At 47.0% G+C, this 23,814-nt stretch overlaps 10 protein-coding genes across 10 annotated transcripts; 2 read left to right on the top strand and 8 right to left on the bottom strand.

Annotated features, from left to right (window-relative positions):
* Positions 1-509: 509 nt before the first annotated feature.
* Positions 510-1,313, bottom strand: PtA15_16A211 (uncharacterized protein; the record flags this gene model as incomplete). The annotated part of the gene is made up of 4 exons (XM_053163880.1): positions 510-734; positions 839-920; positions 998-1,132; positions 1,246-1,313. 4 exons carry the CDS (start codon positions 1,311-1,313, stop codon positions 510-512), a joined length of 510 nt encoding a protein of 169 aa, XP_053027860.1.
* Positions 1,314-3,656: 2,343 nt separating this feature from the next.
* PtA15_16A212 (uncharacterized protein) lies at positions 3,657-7,131 on the bottom strand (the record flags this gene model as incomplete). The annotated part of the gene is made up of 11 exons (XM_053163881.1): positions 3,657-3,767; positions 3,883-3,964; positions 4,038-4,166; positions 4,272-4,490; positions 5,185-5,214; positions 5,580-5,672; positions 5,954-6,077; positions 6,163-6,259; positions 6,392-6,666; positions 6,770-6,852; positions 6,947-7,131. 11 exons carry the CDS (start codon positions 7,129-7,131, stop codon positions 3,657-3,659), a joined length of 1,428 nt encoding a protein of 475 aa, XP_053027861.1.
* Positions 7,132-7,762: 631 nt separating this feature from the next.
* PtA15_16A213 (uncharacterized protein) lies at positions 7,763-11,002 on the bottom strand (the record flags this gene model as incomplete). The annotated part of the gene is made up of 9 exons (XM_053163882.1): positions 7,763-8,125; positions 8,290-8,682; positions 8,757-8,815; positions 8,889-9,181; positions 9,251-9,617; positions 9,702-9,855; positions 9,947-10,228; positions 10,316-10,683; positions 10,768-11,002. 9 exons carry the CDS (start codon positions 11,000-11,002, stop codon positions 7,763-7,765), a joined length of 2,514 nt encoding a protein of 837 aa, XP_053027862.1.
* Positions 11,003-11,650: 648 nt separating this feature from the next.
* On the top strand, positions 11,651-14,210 carry PtA15_16A214 (uncharacterized protein; the record flags this gene model as incomplete). Its single annotated transcript, XM_053163883.1, has 9 exons — positions 11,651-11,712; positions 11,789-11,813; positions 11,936-11,950; positions 12,061-12,134; positions 12,244-12,541; positions 12,622-13,295; positions 13,414-13,494; positions 13,570-13,622; positions 13,687-14,210. 9 exons carry the CDS (start codon positions 11,651-11,653, stop codon positions 14,208-14,210), a joined length of 1,806 nt encoding a protein of 601 aa, XP_053027863.1.
* Positions 14,211-15,733: 1,523 nt separating this feature from the next.
* PtA15_16A215 (uncharacterized protein) lies at positions 15,734-17,442 on the bottom strand (the record flags this gene model as incomplete). Its single annotated transcript, XM_053163884.1, has 5 exons — positions 15,734-15,804; positions 15,875-15,928; positions 16,039-16,653; positions 16,740-16,835; positions 16,923-17,442. 5 exons carry the CDS (start codon positions 17,440-17,442, stop codon positions 15,734-15,736), a joined length of 1,356 nt encoding a protein of 451 aa, XP_053027864.1.
* Positions 17,443-18,025: 583 nt separating this feature from the next.
* Positions 18,026-19,634, bottom strand: PtA15_16A216 (uncharacterized protein; the record flags this gene model as incomplete). The annotated part of the gene is made up of 2 exons (XM_053163885.1): positions 18,026-19,254; positions 19,352-19,634. 2 exons carry the CDS (start codon positions 19,632-19,634, stop codon positions 18,026-18,028), a joined length of 1,512 nt encoding a protein of 503 aa, XP_053027865.1.
* Positions 19,635-19,645: 11 nt separating this feature from the next.
* On the top strand, positions 19,646-21,319 carry PtA15_16A217 (uncharacterized protein; the record flags this gene model as incomplete). The annotated part of the gene is made up of 6 exons (XM_053163886.1): positions 19,646-19,876; positions 19,953-20,247; positions 20,330-20,747; positions 20,818-20,901; positions 20,970-21,103; positions 21,162-21,319. The coding sequence occupies 6 exons, from the start codon at positions 19,646-19,648 to the stop codon at positions 21,317-21,319; spliced, it is 1,320 nt and encodes a 439-aa protein (XP_053027866.1).
* Positions 21,320-21,709: 390 nt separating this feature from the next.
* Positions 21,710-22,651, bottom strand: PtA15_16A218 (uncharacterized protein; the record flags this gene model as incomplete). Its single annotated transcript, XM_053163887.1, has 6 exons — positions 21,710-21,785; positions 21,852-21,929; positions 21,992-22,017; positions 22,085-22,183; positions 22,248-22,421; positions 22,592-22,651. The coding sequence occupies 6 exons, from the start codon at positions 22,649-22,651 to the stop codon at positions 21,710-21,712; spliced, it is 513 nt and encodes a 170-aa protein (XP_053027867.1).
* Positions 22,652-22,739: 88 nt separating this feature from the next.
* On the bottom strand, positions 22,740-23,159 carry PtA15_16A219 (uncharacterized protein; the record flags this gene model as incomplete). The annotated part of the gene is made up of 2 exons (XM_053163888.1): positions 22,740-22,837; positions 22,910-23,159. 2 exons carry the CDS (start codon positions 23,157-23,159, stop codon positions 22,740-22,742), a joined length of 348 nt encoding a protein of 115 aa, XP_053027868.1.
* Positions 23,160-23,199: 40 nt separating this feature from the next.
* PtA15_16A220 (uncharacterized protein) lies at positions 23,200-23,803 on the bottom strand (the record flags this gene model as incomplete). The annotated part of the gene is made up of 3 exons (XM_053163890.1): positions 23,200-23,214; positions 23,273-23,535; positions 23,620-23,803. 3 exons carry the CDS (start codon positions 23,801-23,803, stop codon positions 23,200-23,202), a joined length of 462 nt encoding a protein of 153 aa, XP_053027869.1.
* Positions 23,804-23,814: the final 11 nt, after the last annotated feature.

Below are 23,814 nucleotides of genomic sequence, written 5' to 3' on the forward strand. Positions count from 1 at the left end.
AAAGAAATCCAGAACCCTTAATAATAGTTGATTCATATATCGTTTGCATTGGGAACATTTGAACCGAAATAAATACTGAGCGTCGACTCATTGTGACTCGGGCAGCAATAACAGCTAGATGAGGGACGTTGAATGGAGGAAGAAAGACCAAGCCCATTGCACCACTCACTACTCTCTCCCTTTGACAAAGCCGGGACAAGGCTGTTGCTAGTCGCACGAGTTCTATCTGAATATTTATGTTTGCATATATATTTATTTACAAGAGACTGTTTTCATTATCACTGATAGACTACGGCCTTTTCATTTACACAAAATAATCACAGACTCTGTTTGTTGACAGAGAACGGATAAATTAACTGGAGGCAATCGATCTGGAACTGACGAAAAAGAAAAGAGAGAAAAAAAAAACTGCTGGACTATATAACACAGATTCTCAAATTAAACTCATGTAAAGAGATAAGTTCAGAAAAATACTTCTGGAGGTGATTTTATACTGGAGTTGTTGATGATCAGGCTAAAGAGCGCTTGTTTTTCTTGTATCCAGGATTGTTATTGTTTGAATTGAGATTGCTATTGTTAGGAGAGTTAGACTGAGTGGTGGAAGACGAAGAGGTTGAAGGAGTGCTGCTGCTGCCGCCTGTGGCCTTACAGTCAGTCGCCACCTGGGACTTGGCCACGTCGATTCGCAGTGTGCTTTTCAGCCCGTGTCCGGCGGGCATGATGATCTGCCCTCCCTTTCAAATTCGGAAAACACAACGAAAAACCAATCAGTCTCTCTCTTGAGAAGGGTCGGATATGGTGGATCGCTACTACTGGGAGTTGTGCAGGCTTTGCTCACTTTCTGTCCACATGTGTTCAAGAGCGCATTCATACCTCCATTCCGTTGCTTGCTAGTACCAAACATGATGACCTCAAGCGAACTGTGTAACAGATGATTTACCGTCAATGAAGTGCTCCATTCATAACGCAATCCTCCGATGCAGGTACCACTACTCACGTAGAAAAGTTTTCTGCCGTCGCGATCCTCTCGAATTTCAGCCGACACGTCCCACACACTTGCCGTTTCTGAACCGAGTGCATCTGGATGAGAGACTTGCCGTTCTTCTCATCCTGAAGAAGACGGCCGAGCGCACTGAGAGAAAGAAAAGATCAACAAACATCGTCAGCATCAACCGTTCGCCGAGATAACAAAAAGGCGTGTGATTTTTTGTCGTGCTTGAAGGAAGGCTAGCAAGGGTTGCTTACTCATAACAGTCCTCTGCCTTGATCCCATTCTGATGGGTCTTTTTGATCGGGTTGTCGGTTGGGTTCATGCTTTGGTGGACATTGCACTGGGTCCTCGCAGTCACATCACCAGTTGAAAGGATTGGATTCTTTGTGTTTGTATTCTTGGAGATGACTGGGTTGTTGTTGTTGTTGCTATTTCCATTGTTGTTGTTGTTGTTGTTGTTGTTGTTGTTGTTATTATTATTAAGGTTATTGATTGTATTTTTGTTGTTATTATTGTTAATGCTGTCCAATGGATTATTGACAATGGGATTTAGATTGTTAGTGTTGCCAGTGGCTTGGTTGTTGGTATTAAAATTGGTGATGGTGTTTTGGTTAGATGTGGTGGAAGAACCGGTGGGTCTTCCCGTGGAATCCGTCGTCGATCTGAACGCCGTCTGTCGTCTCGCATGTTGAGGCCGGACGGCCTTCTCAGGAAGTTCGGTCGCCTGCGTTTCTTTGATTGAAGACCGTTGGGATATGCCTCCGATTGACGGATGAGAGCCCATGGAGCCGCCCGGGAAAAGCGCCAAGACGCCCACAAGCAGGAGAGAAAGAATTGAGACTCGGCTCTGCCGTATGATAGAATTGGACATTATCGATGATTGCGGGAATCAGATTCAAGTTTTTGCCGCTCAGCTTGCGTAGAAGAACTAAGAATAATCGACTCTTAAGACCTTGATAAAGTATAGAGACTAGCGGAGTTTGATGTGACGTCCTAGTGCGTGCTCTTTTGATAAATGATATAAACAGATGGATGAATGTATGTACAGTGCACAATTGATAATGGGATGTGGTACGATCCATTTTGTGGGACTCTTGAACTACTTATAGACTTGGTCACCAATCTCCAATTGTATGAGGCAGCATCTTGGAAAGTTATGAGACGGGACTTGGAAAGAGAAGATTGGTCTGTAGTGATCACCATGGTAGACGCCTTGCTCTCCATCGGCGCGTCTCTCTTGACCAGCCGAGTCGACGTTACTAACCAGTGACCCAGTCACAAGCACTCAGCCATGCCTCGAGTGCTCGCGCTGAGGTTGCTTCTTGGTCGATTATTTCCACCCCCACTGCGCGTCAGGGTCCCAGGGAGGTGACCTCGGCATGGCCTGGAAATACATGTTACGAGCATTGGCCAAGCGAGTTTCGTTGGAATCAGCCTCAGTGGTGATCACATAGGCCTGGGAGAAGCCCAGCCATGCGACGTGCTGGTACGATCTAATGCTATCGCCCCGGTAAACCTAGCCAAGGTGATGGATGAATATTCACGCGAACGATGCCGCGTCACGCGTTCACTGTTGGCCAAGTCACTGACCCGTACTCAGGATAATCTATGGTGAGGCACAGATGGGCATCACGGTATTGGAGGGGAGGATGGCAGATGATGGACCGGCGGCTCCCCGCCCCGCTGGCACAGGGCCATGTAGTGTGGTCGGACACGGTTTGCCCGGGGCCGAGGGGCAGTCGGACCAGCTCGTTCGACCATTTCGGGTCGGCACTCTGAATTACATATTTACGTTACTTTATCTTGCAGTCATCCAAGTGCTGCCCTGAGCAATTCGAATCAGCAAAGAGGGATGCGTCTCTGACGTTGCAGACCAGAAGGTCTAGTTACCGACTCTTTTCAGAATGAGACTGGACTGAAATGACGTGGTTACTTGTGCTACTTCCACCAACCAAAGACACCAATTGCTCGAGGTAAAACTTCCCCGCTGCAGAAACAATTGATGACAAGGTTATAGGCCAGATAATAAGTGAGAAAGCCATCCCTGTCCTTGATCTAGGGTGCCAGCAGCTATTAGTGTTACCACGGCTATGTTCTTTTTTATACAGCTTCGATTGGCATCTTTGCCAGCGCTTGTTGGCGGGAGGCCAACAATGTTCTCATGTACTGTCTTTGAACCGTTCATTTATGGCACAAATATATGAGCAGGGGCATACAAAAAACAATGAATATCTGTGGTTGAATTTCTTTTCAGGACTTCGTTGAAATCAAGAAGGATTGTGCAAATGGCTCACCCCAGAGGGCAGAATTCCAAACAATTGCAACAAAATACCTGTTTTGCACCAAATCAATGAATAAAATGATTTGTTACATTTGTCTTTATCAATGCTGTTGGAAGAATACTATTTTTGTCTTTTGACCAGCAATATAAACAAATATAAACAGAAGATGTATGGAAGTACTAAACAGATATTAATCTTAAAAACACATAGATAGAATAAAAAATAAGAAATACAATTTTTTTTGGAAATTTATGCGACTGATTGATCTGATTGATTTTGCTTTTTTGGCTATAGTGGGCTGCAATTAGATCCGATGACTTTCACCTTCCATCGTATTGCTGGCGATGCTTGTTTGAATGAGGGTCCTCACTAGCAGAGCTCTTTCAAGTTTGAGTTGTGATGAGACTACAATCACGATTAGCCGCTGACTTCGATACATCGATTCGGATAGCAATTTTCAACATTCCATCAGGTTGTAACATGATTTGGCCCCCCTGGTCGAAGTCATAGGTTTTATGTGTCAGAATTCACAATTTCAAGCTTTCAGAATCGAACAAGAGAATGAAACCCAAATCTCATTTGAGCTGAGGCATGGTGAGCGAGACTTACCCTCTTATGGCATGCTTCAAATATCCCGTTTAGACCCCCTGATCTGTCCCGGCTAGTTCCGAATATGACCTTGTTGAGGGGGCTGAGAAATCATAGGCATTTCAGTCAACACTTGAACTTCCCCCGAAGAGATTTTCTTCAAGGCGCCAGCTCACATGAACAGTTCCTTCGTATTTTTCGCTTCTATTTGCAATCGGCAGGTGCCACAAGATTTTCTCTTTGTAGTACCATCCATTTGAAACATCGACGCTCCATTTCTTTCGTGCAAGAGGTGACCTAGAGCGCTGAAAAACCCCGAAGAAACTCGGCAGGATTAGCATGTGAGGAGGTTTTGATTGAGTTTACCAACAGCGAACATGATCGCGATGAAATGGTAGGCTCAAACTCACTCGTAACAGTCCGTGATCTTGATTCCATGGTCGGTACTAGTCGTTTCCGTCGGTGCGATACCGCTGGTAGTGTCCTGGAAAATACTTTGGTGAAAACTGCACTGCGGCGCCGAGTCGTCGCTTGAGTTCCGATTGGCGCTCGATCCAGTGTATGAATTGGAGTCAGTGGCATCAAACCGCGCTCGTGGGGAGATGCCCTGGTGCTCGCGGTGGGAAGCACTGACAGAATGCGGGTGTAGTAATAATATAGTGAAAATCAAGAAATAGAGTGACAAGGAGTGGTTCTGCATAAACACCCAAATCGAGGTTCTTGACGGTTGGGGTTTGTCAGGCCGCTGAACTATCAGACTAGTTTTCGATTCGTTGTTCGAACTGGATAAACTTGACATGGTAAGGTATACAGGAAAGTTTTGATGATGGTTCTAAAAGTGATTTACTGTTACGGAAACCCTCGGATACAAAACTGAGGATGAGAGTGGGGTTAAATCTTTGATCGGTATTGTTAAGAATGGTATGAACGGTATTTATGAACAAAAACAAACTTATCTGATTGATAAACTGAGGGCAGAGAAGTGTCGGATGCAGCTTGTAAACTATTTGTAGATGATAGAACTCAATGGTTTCGTTTAGAGACAAATCTTTTATGTTGTAAGTGCTACGGAAGAGGTCACACATCTGCACTCGTAGGAAAGCTGGTTCCATGGGACAGACAATGTTGGTTGCATGGGCGAAGTCCTCAGCATTTCTGCTTGGGTTTCCTGTTTTGCTCTACTTTGCTTGAGTACTGCAACCATCGATCCGGATGTGACACGGCACGCGGTCACAAGTTTAATGCGAACCAAGTCAACACCGCGTGGCCGTGGCAAGCAAGACCTCGTCAAAAAAACCCCTGACAGAGTCTATGAAGACTTACCAGGCAGTATACTTGGGGACACGTGTAGACCTTGAGCAAATCACAGGCAGAAGGAATGTCGAGCGCAGCATAAACAATCCCTGAAGCCCTGGCGTGGCCGTGAACCACCCAGGCAGAGTTGAAGCGTTGCCGTTCTGTCGCGTGTTTCAATGCACCTACTTACAATCAAACCCAAATGCAGCCTATTATGCCAGATTATGCCAGCTTGAGAGTTACATATCCAGTTGTGTAGCTCAAGTAGAATTTTTGCGCGTTAAATAAGTTTGTTGTTTGTTTCAAGAAAACGTTGAAAAGCCACGGCGCAGCATTCCACCATCCAGCGGGGAGTTTTTTTTACCGGGGTTAAACCTTCAGAGTCAACAAAAATCTCTCGGGCTCAAATTATGTACGCTCACGGTGTCGGGAAAAAACTTGTGATCAGATAGTCACCAAATGGCAAATCGTTGAAAATATCATTTCTGACGTTGTCCACGTTGAATTGAGCATGACTGGGAGAGGCGTGAGTGAGCGGGTTTATAGACAGGGTGGAATGAGCACTTTTGACAAAATTCTCGTGATAATGTGGTCATAAAATGGGAGGCAGCCAAACAGGAAAAGCAAAGCGGAGATGAGTCGAGTGGGGACATGGATGAACTATGTAAATAGGATTTAGACAAGGATGGTCAAGACCTTTTTATATTTTACATTGGCCAAGAAGAAGAAATACGTAGATAGAAAAACTCTAGGTGTGTAGGTTATCTAAAAAGGGCCAATATGAGGGATGGAGAACCCGATCCCGCCGAAGATGCTGTAATCTATGCCAACGGAAATAGTCAAGGCGTGGATATCGATCTTATAGCTAAGAATAAACTTGAAGATTTCGCTGAATTCATAACCGCATTTGAACAGAGTAGCTGTTTACATATTATTATATATCTCGTATCAGTTTGGTTCACCTTTGAGAGAGAGAGAGAGAGAGAGGAGAAATGTTGACTCAACCACCACATTTGTCCGCAATAAAGGGGTGACTCTTGATGATGAAAAGGATTGCTTGAAATTTCAGTAAGACTTTAACAAATTCGTGGGAGAATTCGACCTATGCGATCCAAAGGAATGGATACGATTGTTATTTACGAAGTTCAACAAAAAAAAGTTTAGCAGAAAACCATCAGTATGCTGCTAGTTGCTATGCGAATCTTAAAGTGCAGTGAATAACTGGCCAACTGACCACTTCATCAAACTCGAAGGAACTTTTGTGACATCCATCGTTCAACTCGAGAAGCTTTTTATAGACCTCTTCTAATGAGCTTATGACGACCTGGTATTTGCCGGTGCTGCAACTCTGGATAATCAAGTTGAAATGGCTCTCGATAGAAAATTTCACACTGCTCGAATACTCTACTAAGACTGAGCCCGAGCCATCCTCGTCTATCTCGTCTTTAGCGTTCTTTACAGCGACCGCTCCGCTTTTGTCTGCTGGCACTACGCTGGCAATAGCAACACCTACATGAAATATCGATGTGTTATCAGCAAGATATCATCACTTATCAGTCAGTGATTAAAGAGAACTTAAAAGACCGAATTCGCGCCAGAGAATGAAACTTACCAGCAACCAAAAAGTTCAACAAGAGTTTCATGAACAACATAGCCGCTGTTGTTTGTTGGTTATCAGAATTCAAGATCTTGGTACTGTTGGAAATATTTCTTCTGAGCGACTCGGGGCTGGAGTGTGATGGTGAGATGGAGGAAGGAGCAAGGACCAAAAGCCGTGATTTATATTCACATTTTGGGTCCTTGGGTACGGCTGGTGGTCCGTCGAAGTGATTGGCTACCGTGTTGGTGAGCGCGGCCAGGGAGGATGAGGGTGGAGAAAGAGAGGATGAAAGAAAGGATAGCCATAGCAGAATCGACTCGGATCTGCGTCCATTGAACACCCGACCGGCGAGGCCAGCAGCAGCCCAAAGCCATCAGCACATGTGGGCCCTGGAACTCCACACGACCGTAAGCTTCTTGCCACTATTCGCCTCCATCCGTTCGATCTCCGGCTTGGCACAGCCGCGACAATCTTACCTATTTAAGCATCCAGGATTCTACTCGGTAATCAATCAGCCATCTGCAGGCATGCTTGTGCTGGAAGTGATGTCAAACCTGCCACATTTGAACTTCATCCGCCAAGCATCTGGCAGTATTTTAATTTACCAGGGTAGTTAGCGACTAGTGATGCATGCGTGGATCTGTAAATTCGCGTCCGCCACAGGAAGTATAGCCCGACTGGAAGATCACACAATTCCCTTTTTTACTGAGAATCTTCCTACTCACTTCCGGACAAATCCCCACAACGTGTCTCTCAGCAATGCTGTTAGCAAGACAAATTATTACCCAGCGTTTCCCACAACGGTCAAGGGGGGAGAGGAGTGTAAGTAGCTGAACTGATACCTGATCATCAAAGGATGCAGTGGCATGCGATAAGAGGCATTTGATCAATCATGCCCCGATTAGCAAGCGTTGTAAGCAGCTTGGCGTCAGTATCCCCAAGCACTTCATTGACCAAAAACTAAGATGGATATTGATTGGAAGAAAAGAAAAACAGGATGGCAGGTTATGAAATAATTGCAGAGGTTGGTTCGACGGTGGTTGGATCGGTTTCTGGACAAGTATGGACCATGCGTTCTCTCAACCGCTGGGTCATCCTAGACTGCGCCTCTTTCCCCGTGTCGCTCTTCAGGATTTCCCGGAGAGCCATGGTGGCATATGCAGAGCTACCCAAAGTAAATTCGACTTTGAGGGCCAGGTTTTTTTTCTGCTCAGCTGATTCGGCTGTCCATTCTTTGAGATCAGGGAGCTCGAACCCGAGCAGACTGTCTTCATCTGCTTGGGTCAGCGGCAAGTCTGGATCTTCGTATTGATATACTTGACTCTGGACATCTCGCGGTAAATGCAAGATCTTTCGGTAAGTTCCTCCCTATGATGCGTATCAAGTCAGCCCCTATTATTTTCCATATGTCCATGTTCGTACTGAAAAAAAAAAACCTTACCATCGAGTATTCACTGTTTTAATCAAAGCTTGTCAGGAAACTCTAATTCAAAGCGATGAGGAATGAGCCCGTTTGTAGATTTGGAAAACACTGACGCCTGGCTTCGGTAAAGTTTATCGGGGTCTAAACCATCTTGTCTGATAATCTTCAAGTACTGCTCGCCTAGTTCATTCTCGGGATAGACGATGTTGTAGCCCACTAATGGCAAGACGACGTCATAGATTGTAAATGCTTGACAGTCCTCCACCGTCTTAAGCACTTTGACAGCAGGACAACTGCTGGACTTCTTCATCTGAGCATCATCGATGGTTTCAAGTGCCTCTTCGTCTTCAATTGGTTCATGAGCTTTGCCCCGGTCTAGCTGAACCAAATCGCCAACCACAGGCTTGTCACAGCCATATAGCTCAACACGACGGGACAGAATGGTATTCCAAATGTACGATTGATAGGCGTGGATGTACATCATCTTGAGATTTTTCGGAATCTGTTGTGTATTTCAGGGAGAATGTTAGCTAAGCATACAAGGACAAGACGAACAGACGTTTTACAGTTATTCACACTGGCTAAGGCACCACATTTATCCGTGTTTACTGCTTGCTTGGAGAAAAACTGGAGGACTGAATTTGAATGATGGTAAGCGCCCAGGTCCGATTTTTATTTTCGCAAAGAAAGGAAGCTGTCCGACTCAACTGCACCTCTCAGCAACACATCTTCTTGGCATCAGATCCAGCGCCGCCTTGGCGTCCTTCTTATCTTCCCATAGTGACCGCGCCAACTCGGAATCTTGGGTTTCGCCCAACTTCTTGCGCATGATCAGGTCAATGGCTAGGTCCCAATTTGCCTGAAGAAGGCTTAGTCCGACAATATGGGTGCCAACAGAGGTAGTCCCGAATCGTTGCATACCGAAATAGTTTAGGAATCCCTGAGTCGAAAGAGTCTTGACTGCCTCCTTCAAGATTTCTGGCTGAGCAGGATTCACGTCCCTGGTGGAAAAATGAAGATGGTTGCAGAATAAATGATCCATCTAGCACCCAAAGAATATGAATGCTTACCGAAGAACAACAGTGAATCGGTTGCCATTCAGCTCTCCGAGTTTCAAAGGCGCGTTCTCGTAGGTGAAATCTCCTACCCGAATCCCTTTGTCGCCTCTTTGAGTAAACGTGATTTGCTCGCTGAATTGCTGATTCCTTCTGATGTTGTTCAAGGTTGCCCAGACGTCTCCGACCATCCTTCTGCCCCGCTTGAAACTGACCCGCTGGCAGCTTACTGACCGCTTATCCTTGGTGCCCGAAATTGCCAAGTCCTTCGACACGTGACAATGAAGAGTTCGAGAAATAATAGAAAGAGCATCCTGGGTTTCGCGGTTTGTCTTTTGAAGGGTGAAGTGAATATAGGGTGGATTCTGATCGACAGGCTTAGCTACATTTTCCAATCGAAAACAAGAAACGCTTCTGAAGTTAACGTGTATGCGTCTAAGAAACCCAAAGTTGACGAGATACTTACGTCGCCTTTCGGTACTTTTCCCGGGTCGAGCCCAGCTGATTTCGATAGCAGAAGTATCCCCATCAAGCTCTTTGTGTTCGGTGATCAGTCTACCCTGGAAGACCTCCCTGATGGCTTGATGGAATCGCTTGCGCTGGTCTTTCGAGTCGATCGGCTACATGATAATCAGGTTAGAAATGAAACAGGGGCGACCTAGCCTTGGACTATCGTTGGAGATTAGTAGAGGTGATGTCGAAAGGACTGACATCAGATATGATGCTAGTTGGGATGATATTTGGGCTCGATGAGTCCTCCTTAGGGTTTTCTACTTGGCTAGTTTCTTGGTTTTCAGATCTTTTACTTTCAGAGTTGTCGACCTCGGCACTAGGTGCGGGTGGGTTTGATACGGGGTTCGGGTGCGTTGTCTTATTTTTGCTGTTATTGCGTCCTTTTTGAGGCGGCCCGTGTTCCACAAAACTTTGAAGTGCCGTTAGTTTTTCTTGACCTAAAACATCAAGTAGTTTTTCGTGTGCATTTTCCGGCCATTCCTATTAAAATACGCTCATGAGAAATAAAATAGCATGTTTAGCGGCGTGAGAGAAAATATTTGTACATGATCAAAACCAGTAGCGTACGTTTTGGTTATGGGTTTTCACTTTCGGCAGTTCTGGAGCGGGTTCACGGGGGGCTTCCTTGGAAGGATCTCCGATATCTTTCAGATGGATAACTTGGTCGGATGTGTTGACCTCATGGACCATGAAGTCGGTAAATCGATGTTTGAGAATGGCGGAAAAGGTGGGTAAGTTGGGGTTGATGTATTTGCTGATCCCGACTTGTTGCTCGGAGAGACAGGTTTGAGTCATATCGACCGAATCCAGTAGGCTGTTCCCTAAGCTGGGTTCCTTTGGCTGTGAGTCGAGTGGCTTCCTCTTTTCTGACTCGGCTGATGTGAGTTCAGAGACCTGCTGTGGCGCAAGAGCTCCGTTGGAAACAGTATCTGTTTCTAAGCATTCCCGAAAGAAAAGAGAAAGAAAAAAAAACAACTAATCAATTCCCATACATGTATTGGGTGATTTGTGAAGCTGACCTTGTTTCTGGGCGACCTCAGGTTGAGTATTGAGTGATCGAGACTTCTTCGGGAAGGGTTCCTGATGCTCTGTATCTCCGTCGTCCAGTTTTCTTTTCTCGCCGCTGGGAATCTGGTCCGATGACACGCCGTCCTGTGTTTCTGGGAGAGGCTGCTTGTGGTCGAGCGTGCTGGCCATCGTGCTGATCGGTGCTGTTTTGGTTGTGCGGATGCTGGCAACGGGCTGGCTTAGCATCCCCGCAGCAGCGCAGACCCGGCCTATGCATAACCGCGGCTCTATGCATATACTGGGCTGCTTTGAAGCAAATTGGATAAATCATGAGGCACTGGCAGGTCATGAAAGATATTCTTGATCCATATTCCAGCTCTATAGTCATACCTGTCATACCCTTACTTCTGGTTGTGACACAACAGTGGCCAGCTTTTCCATTTAACATTTATGCAAAGTCTGACTCTGGTGATAATTGTGCCCATCAATACTCATCTCGGCTACATAGAGAGCTGTTTTTAGACAGCCTGGAGGACACTGCAGTTTATCTTGGGTGAAGATTTGTTGGAAGATTGAAAGTCATCTTCGCATGTATTTATGTAACAAAACATCCGCCACGCCTGTGGGATATTTTCTGATATTTTTTCGCCAGTGGTGGTTCCCCCCGATCACCCCGAGTGTGCCTGCAACGCTGTGTGTTCCGGCGGATGCGCTCCGAGGAGGACTATTACGTAAGCGGATATACACTTATGCAGGCGGGGCAGGCTTGGCGGAAGTGCATACATAAATTAATGGCGCCACCCAGCACCCACTTCTTGGCAGAAAAACTTAATCGGTCTTCCTTCGATAAAAAGAGTGTCCTCTCGGGCTCTGCGCGAGGCAAAGCTATCCGCCATGGCCGCCGACCCATCCTTCCGTCTCACGGGCACCTCCTTCGATCCGCTTGGGATCATCAAGTGAGTCTTAGTTTACTCTCCAGCGAGCTGGGGCAGTAGCTATGTGTTACCAACTGACTCCGTACGGCGATTCTAGGACAGTCACCGCCAGCATCCTTGAGGTCATCTATTTACATATCTTTCGCTTCACTCCCTCCTGATCTAGACTCGATAGGCACCTTGCTGATTTTCTGATTATTATTATTTTTTGATGCGGCCGGTGGAACGCACTTGAACCTTCCAGGTTTTCTTATTATGTGTAAGTCCTCTCTCAAAACCTACCCTGATCGATACAACCTGTCTTGGAACTGCCCTAGGCTCCTCCATGAGTATTTCTAAGTGGCTGTCCCTCTCCACCCGGATCTTCAGCTCGCAGGTTATGTCTTGAGTGTAAAGGGCATCATCGACTCCAAATCAAAAAACACGCTGAATAAGATCAATGTGTAAGTCAATCGAGCTACATAGATTCCACGGTAATCTTGATCGAGCAGCAAACTAACCCTGTGTTCTATGTACGCGCATCAATAAACTACAAACGACGGATGGCTTCAGTTCATTTTTCACCCCCGCTTTGATGTTCAGCAAAGTCGCCTTTAGTCTGACATCAGAAAAGCTTGCCGATCTCTACGTGGTCCCCATAAGCTTCGTGGTCATCACCCTCACGTCCTGCTTGGTCGCCTGGCTATTGTCCAAGCTGTTTAGACTGGAGAGGTCGGAACGTAACTTTTGTTTGAGTTTCTCAATGTTCATGAACTCCAACTCGCTACCCATCGCCTTGATTTCCAGCTTGATTAGCACCATCCATGGTCAAGACGGCCTCAAGTGGGGCACAGACGACTCAAAGGACAAGGTTAATACTCAACATTCCTCCGTCATCCGAACTCTAACCACACTGACCAACCCGTCTATGCGTCTGATCACCTTACATAGCAATTGGGCCGCTCGTTGACCTATTTGGTCGTATTTTCAACTATGGGCTTGATATTCCGATGGTCCTACGGCGTCAAGCTCTTATCCGCTTCAGTCGGAACCGAGGACGACCACGACTCGGTCCATAACGAGGACGTCGAAGACGGTAGCCGATCCCACGAGGAGTCGGTCCCCTTTCTGACCTCGATCGACAGACCCACTCCTAAATCCAGTCTTGACCTCGACCGACAGCCTACTTTTCAACATTCATCTTCAGATCAACTCGTCTCCCCCACCGACACCAATCATCCTCTGCCTTCCAACCTGCGCCCCCGTCTTAGCTTGGACTCGATCGACAACTCCTCTCAAGCCCAGCCCTCGCCGATCATCGAGCAGTCAGAGGACCATCTCCAAGCTCATCTTCAACGTCCCATCTTTCACAGCTTCCCCAACGTCAGAGAATATTGGATGCAATCGATCTCATCTAAGAGGAACAGTATCGCAACCTCATACACGAGCAATAATGAATCGATCGAGTCGATTTCAGAACAAGCCCTACCCGAGGAACGACGACCAAGACGGCTGTCCCACCACGGGACTAGGCATAGTCGCCGGATGAAAACAACTAGAAAGCTGTTCAGATGGCTAGTCTTCCGACCGGTTTTGAGGATCAATCAGTTCATGACTCCACCTTTGTTAGCACTCTTTTTTTTAGTGGTGCTTCTTTCTGCAATCTCTCCTTCCCCTCTTGCTTCAAATGTGAAATTTGAAAGTCAGTCTACTAACCCAGGATTCTAAACCGCCCGAATGTAGATACGCCGCTTTCTTATCACTAATTGTAGTTTCTTTACCACGCCTACAACAATATCTGGAAGAAATTCGTCCATTACGAAGGTCAGTCTTTTGTCAGAAAATTGGTTATTCACCGAGTTCCTAAAAGAACGTCTCCGGCCTTTCTCCTTCATCTAGTGCATTGAAGAGTGCTGGAAATGTTTCTGTTCCCCTGACACTGGTTGTTCTGGGTAAGTCATTTTCGAGTTAGTCTTAACAAAACCTGTGGTTAACATCAGCAACCCCATGATCAAGGCGCCTATTTCAACGCAAGCGATCCCAACAAACCGAAAGCTGACAGCTCCTCGACCGAAGTGGCAACGCAATCCCTGACGCCAGCTGAGCAGAAGATTCAAGCGCGACTACGCAAGACAAAACGGGTTGAACGGCTGACGATTCTAGGCTCGATCCTAGCCCGGATGATAATCACCCCTCTGATACTAATCCCGTTACTCTTCATGATCCTCCGATACTTCCACAAGCGCGGCAATGATCAGGCCGGAGAAGATCCCACCGGATCCTCGCGATTCCACGAAGATCCATGCTTTATCCTCGTCACCGTCCTGCTCATCGGTGCCCCACCCGCTATCACTCTCGCCCAAATGACCAACGCTAATCCGTTCCCCATAGGCTCGAAGTCCTTCAAGATCCAAGCCCTCCAAAACGCCAAGTTCGAGAAACTCGTCTCTAAAACTCTCTTTATCTCTTACGCTCTCATCACCCCTCCCACCACTATCGCTCTCGTCGTCCTCGGCCTCTTGATCGAAGCCAATCGTTAACCGTCTTCGCTTTCAAAGAATCCCCCCACGAACAAAAGTAACACCCCATTTGCATATTTCGCAGTCAATTTCCATTTTTGATTATTTTTTCATGAAACAGATCTTACCTTGTCATGCTTATGCAGCACAGTTTGAATAGTTCATCCCACACACCCATGTCGATTTTCATCTTTTCCCTTTCCAGTCATCTTCATCTCTTACCAGTTCAAGTGATCAGCAAGAGTTGGGTTCTTGAGCTTTCGGCTTTCGATATGTTTTGTCTTTTACCATCCTGGTTGACTCCTATGTTTTCCGCTCACTCCTACCCAGTTCATCTCGTATCCTACACACACACTCCACTTCACACTGATTATTGTTTCTTCGTCCGATTTCGTCTCTTAGTCGTCGCCCTCCAACTTTCTCATCTCTAATTGTGCGGCCACTATTGGGAAAAAATTAGGGGCTCTTTTTTGGGGAAGGGGCTGTGGTCACTTGCGTCCAGTTTTATTGTATATTTATAATTTTACAATGCATGCACATGTATCTCCATCAGTCCAAGCCAGCCTCAGCTCAGCACGCCAAAAACGAAACAACCTTCCAAAAAACTCAAGAGGTAGCGGGGGTCAACCGCTACGATGCGCAGCGCACGAAAAAATCACTGCGCTACGTTTTTTGTAGCAAAGCTGTTTGAACGTTTACTCAGTTCTGCTCACTTTCGGGGGCAATTTTTATGTTTTTAGACGATTGTGGTCTTTTGATTCTTGGACATAGAAATCACTCGTTTTAATCTACTTGGATCATGTGGACATTCGGAATCCCAATTAATCAATCCTATATGTTTATTCTTCTGACAGTGGTTATATTTATCAATTATGATTAACTATTTTTTGAACATTGCTTCTGAAAAAAATTGGATTCGGACGTAGGTGCAACTTAGAAGTCAAAAAGGCGGTCTTCCTCGAAAAGTTTAATCATATCTTCCAGGTTTATCTGGTCAGACAAATCTTCTAGGGAAGGAAGTTTCCTTTTCGGAGTATTCTGTTCAATTTTTTTCAAGAGATATTTATACAGAACCGGTTGATGCTCGCAATAATATGAACAGATGAAGAATGTTGCGTAACGGGCTATGTTCGGCGTCGGGTATCTTTCAGAGAAGTATTTAATTAATTCTAGTTGAACTTGTCCGAATAAGTGCTCACTTCGCCTCTCGATGTCCTCCCAAGGGGCAAGACTTTCTTTACTTTTGCAAAGGCCCAAGACAGCAAGACTATTGCTTGGCTTGATGATACTTGCGAGTAGCCAGTCAAGCAATACATGGGTTCTTCCGAGGAATCCCATTTCTGCTTGGACCATCCTGAGGAGCCTGGAGTGATACCAGTGCATCGCCTTTGCTAGAATTGTGAACTTCTGAAGTGATTCTGCCTTGCAAAGCAATTGTTTTTCTTCTCCGGACAAAGCTCGAATGATTTGATTGTTTGGGTCACCTTTGACGCGGTACGTTGCTATTGGTAACTTCGGATGAAGGGTCCTCAACGTCTTTGCTGTCACAGCTGAGACTTGGTCATATCCTGCTGAGAAACGCCTCTGAATTGATGATACAAGTTTGTCACCGGGTCTATATTGGGTAATATCGAAGTCAAGATCTGAGCCGATTAAGGCGGATCTGATGGCCAGAAACTCTTGACTTTCGGGCTCTCGAATTGAAGTTTCCGGATCGTAACTTGATGCTAGATACTCATCTGCAGTAAATTGATCCATAGTTAAGAATTACTTTAATTCAGCCCGTCCAACAACATTAAAAGACTTCAAATTGCAATTCATCCGACCACCTGGCGAAAATCAAACTCACCTTCACACTTGTCCAGAAACTCTCTGAGTAGACTCGTGGCAATATTTGACAGGTTGGCATTTGCGCTAAAAGGTTGGCCGAAGTAGCTTATCAACTGAGACTGGATAGGGCTGAATTGATGGGAATTCCAGTCAAAAGGACTTGATGACTTGTACATTGCGATGATTGGACGACCGGTGGGAGGTGTGAAGATCTGATTGTTCAACCAGTCAATCAATTTGCCGTGCTGTAACCTGTAGGCGTATGCGGGTAGTTTGGCACGGTCTAAAATCCTTTGATGCAAATCGTACAGCCACGCTATCAAAACCGTGTAGAGCCAATTATTATCCAGGGTCAGAAGTTGCTTCGTTGCAGGGTCTTGGAAACGTAATTGCATGCTCGATCCCCCGTTCGACACGTGCATCCCAATCGGCAATGTGCCGTGTCCGTAGATCAGGTCTCTAATTTGCGTGGGCTTGACGGATTGCTCTGACCGCTTTGTGAATGTGTCAAGAGAATCATGGAGAAAGATTGTTTGCAATGCCCCGTTTCTTGAACTGATGTAGAGTTCACTTGGCCTTCTGGGGGTGTTCAAAATATCATCAAATTTTCCATTTTGTGTCGTCGGCCGAGTGCCTGCACAATCGACATCCAAGCAATCAGCTCTTGAGTGTCTTCCCACTCGGCTCACGAATCCCCTGATTGTATCCGGGTAGACTAACCTGGATGCTGAAGGGACGCGCTTTGGCCAGTCTCTGTGCTGGGCGGCGTGATTGGGATTTCATAGCTAAAGTCACCCAGCCTCGGCTTCTTGCGGGCTGCGAAGATGAGAGAATGATAAGAAACTCAGTTCCCTCCGTCTCCTCATGAACGGATTTGACGGAAGAAAAATGATCGGGACCCACAGCTAGTCGAAGGATCTTCTGGACTGAAGGTAGAAGCGTCCGTTGGCATCTCATGGTCGTGTAAAAATCGCAATATTCCATCTGGGCTCGCTGGGTAAGGATAAGGCGGTGTCATCAGGGACCAAGTGTTGGGTTCTGGTGTTGGCGAGGAGAAAAAGATCGAATTTGTGGCGTCCGTTGGCATCTCATGGTCGCGTAAAAATCGCAATATTCCATCTGGGCTAGCTGGGTAAGGATGAGGCGGTGACATCAGGGCCCAAGTGCTAGGTTCTGGCCTTGACGAGGAGAAAAAGTCTAAATTGGTGGAATGCCATTCAGGCTGGGGTGGATGTGCTTCATTGAAGGCTCCGCCATGATCTGTGGAATACTCGTACTGATGTGGCAGGTCGTGGAGGGTCTGCCAGGCGTCGTGCTCCAGTCCATCTGAATCCCAATCCCCACCGGAAACTATCCTCGACCCCCAGATGAGGATGAGGTAGATTAGGGAATAACGGCGCAGAGGGAGGGCAAGGATGGGCATTTTATGATTTGTCGAATCCGTGCCAATGAGAACTGGGGATACTCATGAGGGAGTATATTCTTCTACACGGGCACAGGCGGACCTCGGTTCGTCGCACTCCAGTGCCCCACGAAACGTGGCGAGGAGCCCCGGAAATTTGGAAGGTGTACATCAGCCTCATTGGTTCTTCCCAAGGATGGCTCACGTAAAACGGCGGGCGAGACGAGGGGCGGTGGAGGGCGGGAGTGTCGGAAAAAGCTGACTGAAACATAAAATCAGAAATACACAGGCCATTGCACCGGGTAGTATCTGAATGGAACATTTGGGAGAACACGAGAGAACAGGAGAGTCAGTGGCGCCTTACTTCGGCGAGGACATCCAACGAGGCACAAACAGAGCTTCAGTGCTTGTGCACAGGGGTTGTTGGCCCATACAAAGATCTAATCAATATGTAATCTTTGTTTCAATCACTAGATGGTACAAATGGATAACAGCACTATTACAAAAGAGTTGTCGCGGATAATAAATATCTGAAAGAGGAGATAAGCTGGACTTCATAAACTGGATACAACACAAATTAGGACAGGTCAGATAAGAAGATAGATTACGATTTGCGGCCCAGCTTTTCGACCAATTTGAGCAGGACGGGAGTGAGCTGTTTGCGAGTAGCCGATGGGTTTGCGACGATGAAAGTGTAAACAGAGGAATTGTGTAGAGAAGTCCACGCCTCGAGCTTCAAGAGAGGCTTATTAGTGGTAGACAACGGGGACAGTTGGAGGGATTGATCGGCCATCAGGTTGTCCAACTCTTGGTCGATCAGACCCGATATCTGGCCCCTGCGTTCCCCCGTGACTAGCAAGACTAGTCTTCGGCCTGGTCCAATGGACGAGTCGGCTCGATCAGGGGATTGCTTCGGCTTGAATGCACTCGTCAAGACGCTTCCTAAATCGAGCTTCTTGCTCTCGACATGCTCCTTCAATCCGTCCAAGAACCCGCTCCACTCCCCCCCGCACTTCTCCTCGATCCAGACTTCGAGAGCAAGAGGAACCGAGCTGATCCCAAGCGCCCAGCCGTTCACTTCCGACTGCTTGTAATCACGTTGGAGGAGCTGAGTCGAGCTGAGAGTCGAGACATCTTTTTGGATCTTCGAGAGCTGTTTATAGAAATCTTTGAATCCGGTACTACCAGAGCCCGACAGATTCGATGAGTTTTCAGTGGCTAGAGTCTTCGCAAAGCGGGAGCGAGGCTTGAGCCATTGTTTGGCCGTCATATCTGATTCCGTGGCTTTCCCATCCTCAGCGATCGACTTGAAGTTTCCGGTATCGATAGCGATTGCACTGAGCAGTAGATCGGCCATCTCAGGAGGGATCGAATCCGACGCAGTGAGAGCTGACGAGAAATGTTGGGTGACCAGCGAGGCGCAGCTGCCCGTGGGGACTTGAATGAGACGAGGATCGGCAGACCGATAGAGTTGGTCGTCCGCCTCAGGCTGATGATGGTCAATAACTGCGACAACCTCGGCCGACTCGCCAAAGATCGAAGCGTTGACCCGGTTGTGATCGAGCAAGGCATATTGGGCGCCGTACGGAGTCAGCTTGCTGAAATCGATGCGATTCGAACAGATCAACTCCGCCATCGGCTCATCAGGCTGCTCATTGTCCATCAAGTTGGCCAGCTTGAGCACCTCAATGTTTTCCGCTCTCAGCTTGAAGTCGGTTGATTTGGTTTGTTGGACGGGTACGTATTTGCGAACCGGATTGCTGCCCTTTGATTGGCTACTAGCCAACGTGGCGAAAAAGGAGAATCCAATAGACGATGCCAGTGTGTCAAGATCTGTGGATAGACGAGGCAGCACTAGTCAGCATCGATGTATATCTATGTCTCTATATCCAAGCCAACGACTCAAAACCAAAAGGGCTGTGCTACCTACCGCCAGCCTCATTACCCACGCAGACGATCCAGTTTTTCAAACTACCACTCGCAAAGTCCTGAGCGAATGCTTGATGTTGTCGAAAGAGCCAAGTCCGCAGGCTTGTCGAGCTCGTCGAAGCCATCCTCGCTGTCGTCGAGCTTCCTTGCCGGTCAACAAGGAAAGGAGGGAGGTGACTGGCTGTGCGCAGCACTGCGCAGTGCAGACCCGTGCACCGACTCGGCAGGCGCAAACACGCCTCCAACCTCGAAAATCCTCCGATCGACCCGATAACCCTGTCCATCCCAATCCGTCATGAAGAGACCCCGCCCGACCGACCGCGCAGCGCTGATGGAGATCCTGGCGGAACTCAAGGAGCAAGCCGACGCGGTGGCACAGAAGGAGAAGGAGCTCGAAGCCGCCAACAGGGCAGTAAGAAAATTTGTGTACGAGTTCGAGATTGATATTCGGCAAAGAAGGTGCACACTCTATCACGAAGCTGGCGAAATTAACTCCTGGAAAAAGCAAATATTCACTACAGGCCTGGTAAGTCAAAACCAACCCATGCTAACAAATGTTGCTGACAAACCTTCTTCCTTGATTTTTTTGTTCTTTTTTCTAGGTTAAAAAGCCAATGCAGATGGATGAGCAGGACTTTGTCAAAGTTCCAAAGTATCCGGCGCAGGAAATCGTGGATCGCTCGTCATCGTGGGACGTTATCAAAGTGCCACCGGGTTGGAGAGAGAGGCCATACAATCCTGCAGAGTGGACTCTGGCAGAAGATTGCTTTTTTCCTCAGAATTATTCTGTATTTCCCGCTAAACGTCGCAAAGAACTGATGGGTAAGACCCATCTAGATATTGTAATTGAGGACTTTCTGGAAGCACCCAAACGGTTGGAACTTGAAGTCTGCTACGGTAAAGTCTATTTTCTCCCTGTTTCTTTCTATCTTTCTTCCTGTTGCATTTTGAAATACTGAGATGATGTTCTTTTTTTAAGGAATGTGCTTTGTTGGTGGCTGTTATCACTCGGATGAAAATCGCTTTATTTCAGCAGAAATTCAAAATTTTTGCACCTCAGAGGACATAACGATTCATCAAATCTATCCCCTTCTCCAAAATCGGAAAACCAAACTCAAATTACTCTCTCAACTTTCTGCAATACTGGTCTGGAGGGAGAAAACTTCGATCGTGAAGAAGCTTGAGAGTCTCACGAAACCCAAATTTGAACCGGCACCTTTCCTCGAACATCCTCTATGGTCAGGAGATGAAGACAGAATTCTTCTTGAGGTCCTCAACCAACCCAAGTTCAAGCTGGAGTTTGATCAAGATCACAATACAGAAACCTGGAAAGAGATTGCTAAGTATTGCGAGGGAGAAGATTTTGATCGGGATGCTGTTCAATGTCAGAAAAGATGGTTTGTTTTTATTATTTTCATCCTGTTTTTGCTTGGTTTTGTGTCAATCATATTGTGATTTCATTTCTAGGAATAACCATTTACAACCCAGGCTTCGTAACGGGGGATATTTTCCCCAATTTTTCCAAGGCGATTGGCTAACTCTGATCGGGAAGTGAGTTGTTTTTCTTTTTATCTCTATAATTCACTTTTGTTTACTTTTCTTTCTTTGTACAATCATAGGCTCCGAGAAAAGGGGTTTCGAGATGAATGCGCTGATGATTTCAACTGGGAGGAGGTCAAGTTCCACGTCTTCACTGGGGCTTTCCTGAAACGTTGCTGGGCTGTCTGTCACCCTTGTGAGAAAATCAAAGATTGTGAGTATTCCCTTTTTTCCCGTCACATTGGAATGACTAGCTGATATCTTTCCTTCAGTCGAAGCATTTTACCAGTCCATGCTTGACGAGCACAACGGTTACACTAAAGAACAACTGAACAAAACCATCCACGGTGGCGGCCAGCATAACCCGGCAGTCTTTTCTCTGCTCAGAAAAAAAATCAACAGGGAACATCAAGATGCTCACAGATACTAGCTCTTGTGTAATTTTCCCAACTACATACTGCCTGCTTGTTCTCCTCGGTTATTCTCAGTGTTCTTCTCTTTTGTGCCGCTATTAATTAGCTTTCTTCTGCTTACAATGCTTTCGCAGCATTGATTGCCCATCTATATTGCGACAAGACCATCGATAGATACAGTCTAAGATAAGTACAATCTGAGAAACGAAGGAAAAGTATCCCAAACTACACACAGCCCGCTGTTCCAAAGGATAACTTGATTCACGCTGTGCGGTCTCTCTTCCGTCATTCTGCCGATGGCGAGCTTACTCATCGAAGAAGATCAAACAATAAAATGACGATGTATCCACACCGATCATCAAATCGATACAGTGTCTTAATGCGGATTTGTAATCTCGAGTTTAATTTTAGCAAATGCACAACGGACTCGGGAAGCAACCGAAGAGTGTGGTGACCAAAGGGCTCCGATAATCAACACCTCCACTATTCAAGCTCTAGATCAGAGCTAACCCGACGATCGATACAGCTGTCAAACCAAGGACGGCGTACCCTTTGTAGAAAACGCACTTCAGCTGTTGAATTGAGGACTGTATAAATAATGAGAGCGGCATCTTGCCTGCGGTGTAGCTTTTTTTTGAGGAGAAAGGTCAACAATGCAGGGGGCACATGTATGAGGCGCTGTAACTCACGCATCATGCCAATCCTCGAGAGAAGCCTGGTTTGGAAGTTTGTTAGGGTCGAGTTATGCCATCGGGGGCGCTGGCGAGTAGGGAGGGGCTCACCATGACCAGTCCGAAGACTGAAGTTTCCCTGCGGTCTCTCGAGTATGACTCAACATTGCTGATCATCATCGCCTCGCGCGCAGCACGACACCTAATTTCCTGCGGGGTAGAGGTGAGTGAAATGAGCGGCGTAGATATTGACACGGGCTCAGCAATGACTTACCTTCACCAGAGGCAAGAACTCGAAAATGCGGACACGGTCGGCCTGGCTCAGGGGGAAGTCAGGCGGAGCCTTGCCGGCCGGAGTGGCACAGTGGCTCCCTCGGGTTGAATCTAGTCGCCCCCGAAGAGTGGCGAAAATTAGAAATATCATGGCGTTTCGATCGTCCTGAGGCATCTGGGCATGCGGATTAGGTGAGAATACAGATCAGCTGGGGTCGCGGGGAAGAGGTGGATGAGAGGCGGCGGCGGAGGGAGGGGGGAGTGCTAGGTTGCGGCTCGACTGGCTAAGGGAGGATGACAAGGGGGGCAAAGTGAGATGAGGGGAGAGGTGGGAAAGCGACTTACTACTAAGAATCGGTCCGCCAGGTCCGACGCGACATCATCCACTCCGAGATCGGCATACATCTGCTGCGTGGGGGTCAGTTCGGTCCGTTGAATTCTAAGTCAGCAAGATCATCTCCGAGCTCATCCCCTTGTCCACCTAGGTTCATGTTCATGTGCCGAAACGGATCGGAAGGTACACGTCCGGTACACGGTCGAGCAGAGGACTCTCATCGCGGCGTTGCTGTTGCGCGTCGCGCTCGTGGCCAACTTGTTTGAATGAGAAAGGAATTCAGCTTGACTTCCTCATTCAAACAAGTGTAAGAAAGGTCGGACACTTACTGTCCTCACCGGGAGTGCCGAGCCGGCGTCGGGTGGTTGACGGGGCTGAAGTAATCGGTTCACCCTTCATCATCCACTCCTTCTTGGCGACGTTCTCTGCTTCGAGTTGCGCGATTTGCTTAGATAAGCTCTTCATCTTCTTCGCGTGTCTCAACAAATCTTCTTCAGCAGCCCCTAGATCCGAGCCATCTGAATCTGACCCATCTTCTGAGAAGCCATCGTCAAAGAGATCTCCACTCAGCCGGCTCATTGTTTTTTCTCCTGCGTCTTCGTCTTGACTGTCATGGCCGTTAGAATCTGAATCGCTATTATCGGATGAGTCGTGAGCATCCGATCTTTCTTCTTGTTCTTCCTCATCTTCACTATCAGTTCATCATCGGAGTGGAAGTCTACGTCATCGTCATCGTCATCTTCATCCTCGTCAGCACTCGAGATTTCAGCCACCCGGACACCTCGATTCTTGGCAGGGATCTCTTTGACTTTGACTTCCTCTGAGAACCTGACCTTGCCGAGTTTGGGCTGTATCTTTGTTTTTTTCTTGGTAGCTGGGGTATCAACTTTTTTGGGCTGTCTCTTTCCAGAGGGCTTGCCGGCGATCCGGGCAAAGAAATCGTTATATCTGAGATCTATTGAAAAACTAAGAAGAACAGTGTTAGTTCTAGTTTGGTTGAGGATGCATGTTCTTGAGGAGAAAGTGATAGGGGCAGTACCTGCGACTGAATCCAGATCGACTTGTCCACCCTCATCATCACCATCCTCATCCATAGCGTCCTCGTCGTCTATCAGGCCAGTATCAAATCGGGAAAACATATCAACCTCTTCATCCTGTTCGCTATCTTCGTCATCCTCAGGTTGGCCACCCATCCCAGTCGCTCGTCTGAGCTTCCTCCTCATCTCTGCTTCAC

The sequence above is a fragment of the Puccinia triticina genome, chromosome 16A (assembly GCF_026914185.1).
Source record: "Puccinia triticina chromosome 16A, complete sequence".
NCBI lineage: Eukaryota > Fungi > Basidiomycota > Pucciniomycetes > Pucciniales > Pucciniaceae > Puccinia > Puccinia triticina.